Source organism: Colobus angolensis, unplaced genomic scaffold, assembly GCF_000951035.1.
Source record: "Colobus angolensis palliatus isolate OR3802 unplaced genomic scaffold, Cang.pa_1.0 Scaffold4, whole genome shotgun sequence".
NCBI lineage: Eukaryota > Metazoa > Chordata > Mammalia > Primates > Cercopithecidae > Colobus > Colobus angolensis.
Genome location: NW_012117376.1, coordinates 2,242,497 through 2,247,542, shown reverse-complemented (window position 1 = coordinate 2,247,542; position 5,046 = coordinate 2,242,497). Strand labels below are relative to the sequence as shown.

Here is a 5,046-nt window from a genome sequence, read left to right as displayed (position 1 = left end):
TGTGCCCAGCTAATTTTTTGTATTTTTAGTAGAGAAAGGGTTTCACCATGTTGGTCAGGCTGGTCTTGAACTCCTGACCTCAAGTGATCTGCCCATCTCGACCTCCCAAAGTGCTGGGATTACAGGTGTGAGTGACCACACTTGGCCTATGGTTGTCTTTGTTCTAGATTGATGGCACATGCACTGTGCCAACAACTTATTAATGATTTTTAATGTGATAGGGAATGTATCTTTTAAATTTGGATTTTAGGATGGAGTACATGTTATTAAGGAGACTAAGGAAGAAGTAACCCCAGAACAACTAAAGCTGATGAGAACTCAGGACGTCAAATATATAGAAATGAAGAGGGTTGCAGAAGCTAAGGTAATTCATTCTTTGTTCTGATTCGTTTTATTGGTAAAGAAAGGAAACTTAAATTTATCAATCTCAAGGTATTTGTTAATTTCTTCTGGCATTTACAATTTCACTTGATTGTAATAATGATTTAGAAGTATAGTTAGCATGGTAGAGTGGAAAGAGTTCAGGTTTGGAAATGAGACAGACCTAGGTTTGAGTTCTGGCACTGTCAATTACTAGCCTCATGACAATGGGCAAATTCAACTCCCTGAGGCTCTTCCCTCATTTCTGTCTCAGGGGACTGTTACAAAGATTAAGTGCATCTTGGGAAGTGCCCAGTGTTGGGATCTTTTCCTTTAAAAGAATAAAGCAAGTTCTTTGCTGACTGGCAATAATGATGTGAAATGGTTTAAACTTTTGCAGTGTTTTTTTTTTTGGTACCCCAGAAGAATCTAATATAAAGTGAGACCGTATTCTGTGTTCTAGAAAATTGAAAGACTAAAATCAGAGCTCCATCTGCTGGATTTCCAGGGGAAGCAACAGAACAAGCATGTGTTCTTTTTTGACACCAAAAAGGAAGGTATGAAATGTTTGAAGGTTTCTGGGACAGTCTACCATGCCAGTCTGTGTCGTGTGGTGTTAGAAACAGACAGTGCCTTAAGGATTGTCTTGAATTTTAGTTGAACAGTTTGACGTTGCAACTCACCTGCAAACAGCCCCGGAGCTAGTCGACAGAGTCTTTAATAGGCCCAGGATAGAGACCTTGCAGAAAGAAAAAGTGAAAGGAGTTACCAATCAGACTGGACTTAAGGTAATTTTATCTGTTGTTCTTCACGTGTGAGTTTAGGTGAATTAAGTGTTTTTTTTTTTTTTTTTTTTTTCGCCACTGCATTTAAAATAATTTTAAAAATTTATTTTACTTTATTTTTTAGTCAGTCTGACTGTCTCCCAGGCTGGAGTGCAGTGGTGCGATCTTGGCTCACTGCAACTCCGTCTCCTGGGTTCAAGCAATTCTCATGCCTCAGCCTCCCCACTAACTGGGACTATAGGGGTACACCACCACACCCAGCTAATTTTTGTATTTTTCATAGAGATGGGGTTTCGCCATGTTGACCAGGCTGGTCTTGAACTCCTGACCTCAGTTGATCTGCCTGCCTTGGCCTCTCGAAGTGTTGGGATTACAGGCATGAGCCACTGTGCCTGGTCTCAAATAATTATTTATGGAAAACTCATGAGTTCCCTTATAAAAGTGGATTTGTAGGAGGATTTGATGATGGGATGGAAGTGGAGAAGGGCTCTCTGATTTCTATGATTAGAAGATGTGTGGTATAGTGGTCAGAAGCTTAGGTTCTGGCCTTTGACCTGAGTTTGAATCCCAATTCTGACCCTGCACTTTGTGGTTTTATACTTGTAACAAATGCCAATGTTTTGAAAATGCAGAGAAAGGAATTACTGAAGATTAAAGGATTTGGAACTTTAATGTTGAACCTTTAGCAGTGAATACGCACATCAAAAGGTCTTTGTCTATTTTTATTTTTTTTGAGACAGGGTCTCACTGTCACCCAGGCTGGAGTGCAATAGTGTGATTATGGCTCACTGCAGTCTCTACCTTCTGGGCTTAAGCGATTGTCCTGCCTCAGCCTCCTGGGTACACACACCAGGAGGTGTGTGCCACCGTGCCTAGCTAATGTTTAATTTTTTTGTAGAAACGGGGTCTCGCTAAGTTGCCCAGGCTGGTCTTAAACTCCAGAGCTCAAGTGTTTCCTCCTGCCTTGGCCGCCTGAAGTGTTGGAATTACAGGCGTGAGCCACCATGCCTGCCCAAAAGGTCTTTCATATTGTGTATTGTAGCAAAAATTTTGTTTTGGCTTTTCCTTATGGTGCTTTGCATCACTGTAACTAGGTTGTGCAGAAGACATGCTTTTCCTCAAAGCCTTCTGGAGTTGAACTCTTCTGACTGATTCATTAAAAAAAAATGCTGTCAATGTGTTTCAAGCAGACAGCTGTTCTGTTTTGATTTGAATCATTTACACCGCATCAGTTTTGCTTCCAATGTTTAATTTCACAGCAGTTTTCTCTAGCTCAGAGGCAGCTAAACTTGCTTTAGTAATATAAATACCCCTAATTAGTTTGACTATATTGGGTAATCCCATAAATCTGACAGTCTGTGCAATAAAGCGAAAACAAAAGCTGTCTGAAACCACTGCTGTGAGACTGTGCTAGAATCCGTGAATTGTTGAAGTCTGAGGCCCAGTAATATTTCCCTCTGTAGATAATACTTCCAGCCAAAGAGCTTGCTCACGAGTGTTCTTGTGATAACCGTGTTGTCAATTAGGTTTACTTTTTTTTTTTTTGGAGACGGAATCTCACTTTGACACCCTGGCTAGAGGGTAGTGGCATGATATCGGCTCACTGCAACCTCTGCCTCCTGGGTTCAAGCAGTTCTCCTGCCTCAGCCTCCCGAGTAGCTGGGATTACAGGCATTCGCCACCACTTGGCTAATTTTTTGTATATTTAGTAGAGACGGGGTTTCACCATTTTGGCCAGGCTGGTCTTGAACTCCTGACCTTGTGATCCACCTGCCTCAGCCTCCCAAAGTGCTGGGATTACAGGCGTGAGCCACCACGCCCGGCAATTAGGTGTACTTTCAATTAGCCATGTCACTGACACTTTTCAAGAATTGTGGTAGTCCCTAGAGAGATTAGTATTCCAAATTCCCATGTAGAATAGTTCATCAGCATAGCTTTTGAGAAGTTAGGGAGGTTTAGATTTTTGCCATTTTTATCTAGTAGTGTTGTTTCTTTCTATTTTGTTTACTGCAAAATTATTTTTATTAAGAGACTGCTGGTGGGTGGATTGCAAGGATATTTTGTCTGTAACTTGGAGTGGGTAGACAACCCATGAGTGAGCTTTAGGAGGTCTGTGAAAACCCCCCTTTCTCACTGGTATTTTGTGCAGATAGGTATGTGCTTGCACAGACTTTTACAAACGTGTATGTACATTTATCTCAAGAAAGATGCCAGGCTGGGCGTGGTGGCTCGTGCCTATAGTCTCAGCACTTTGGGAGGCCAAGGTAGGTGGATCGCTTGAGGTCAGGAGTTTGAGACTAGCCTGGCCAACATGGTGAAACCCTGTCTCTACTAAAAATACAAAAATTAGCCAGGCATGGTGGTGGGCGCCTGTAATCTCACCTACTAGGGAGGCTGAGGCAGGAGAATTGCTTGAACCCAGGAGGCGGAGGTTGTAGTGACCCGAGATCGTGCCATTGCATTCCAGCCTGGGCGATAGAGCAAGACTCTGCCTCAAAAAAAAAAAAAAAAGAAGAAGAAGAAGAAAGATCCCAAAGCTTTCATCAATTTCTGTAAGGTTGATGATTTCCCAAAACCTAAGGACACCACTGATCTTTGAGGAGTCATTAGCAGTGAGAATTCTCTGGTCAGCTTCTGCTGAAAAAATTATTGTGCTTTCTGAGTGGGTAGATTTTCAGGCACCAGCACACTGCCTGGGGACCTTCTGTTGCGGACTCTGCTGTTGCTCTCCATTCGCTTTGTGTAGGGTTTCCAACACTGATTCATTCCTGCTATCATCTCAGGTGACTGTGGCACTCACACAAAGGTTGAAGCAGCTTAGTGTAGTAGTGGAAAGATTCCTGGGATTTGTGAGAGGGGGACAGTTCTGACTTTGCTTCAGGTGAGCCATGTGTCCTTGGACCACTTACTTCTTCTCTGGGCCTCATTTTTCTGCATTTGTAAATGACGGGTTTTGATAAGATAGTCTATAGGGTTCCTTTTTTATTTTAATTTTTTTTTTTTTTTTGAGACAGAGTCTTGTTATGTTGCCTACGCTGGTCTTGAACTCCTGGGCTCAAGTGACCCTGCCTCCTCAGCCTCCCAAAGTGCTGGGATTACAGGCTTGAGCCACCACGCCCGGCCCAGGACTTTTAATTTGTACTTTGTTTGGTGTTTCCCTGTAATGATACAAATGGCACTGAAACATATGTGGGCTGGGGACAGTTAATTTCAGGTTCCGCTGGAGTAGGAACTGTTGATTAGATTGTGGACCCTGCGAAGCATGAGCTCAGCTCAGTGACAGTGGAGTGTCCATCAGATCCAGTCACTGCTTTGGCTTTTTTGAGTTTCGCTCTGTGTGACCTTTTAGATGCTTGTAAAGTTTGCTTATTGTGGGTTTTGGTTTTTAAAAATTATCTTTTTGTTTTTTGCTATGAACCTCATTTAACCTGTCTTTTAGTGACTACCGTAAAAAACAGGAATACCTCAGAGCTCTCCGTAAGAAGGCTCTTGAAAAAAATCCAGATGAATTCTACTACAAAATGACTCGGGTTAAACTCCAGGTGGGTGCCCAGTGGCTTGGTTGGTATTTTGAGCTCCCCACATTGGAAAATAAGGACACAGAGGAGATGGAGAGGAAGGATCCTTGGCCTTAATTTAACCCTTCTCTGGTTACTCCAGGTGCTCTTGATCAGTGTCCAAGGCAAACCTTCTACCTCCAGAGGAGCGTGCATTTCTGCCTTTGATTCTGGGTTATCTTACACCCGGAGCTGTTCCAGGATGGATGACTGGAGGGGCCACACTGAACATGTGCCTCAGGGGCCTGTGTCTAGGATTGCTGTTAGCATACAGCATTTGATTGTCGTTTTTTTGTTTTGTTTTGTTTTGAGATGGAGTCTCTGTCGTCCAGGCTGGAGTGCAG

General features: G+C 42.8%; 1 protein-coding gene across 1 annotated transcript in view; it reads left to right on the top strand.

The window, feature by feature from the left end:
• UTP11L (UTP11-like, U3 small nucleolar ribonucleoprotein (yeast)) overlaps window positions 1-5,046 on the top strand; it is a 13,189-nt gene that overhangs the window by 6,682 nt on the left and 1,461 nt on the right. The window contains exons 4-6 of the mRNA XM_011955647.1: window positions 251-364; window positions 824-917; window positions 1,018-1,148. Coding sequence (XP_011811037.1) covers window positions 251-364; window positions 824-917; window positions 1,018-1,148 — 339 coding nt within the window. The remainder of the gene's footprint in view (window positions 1-250; window positions 365-823; window positions 918-1,017; window positions 1,149-5,046) is intronic.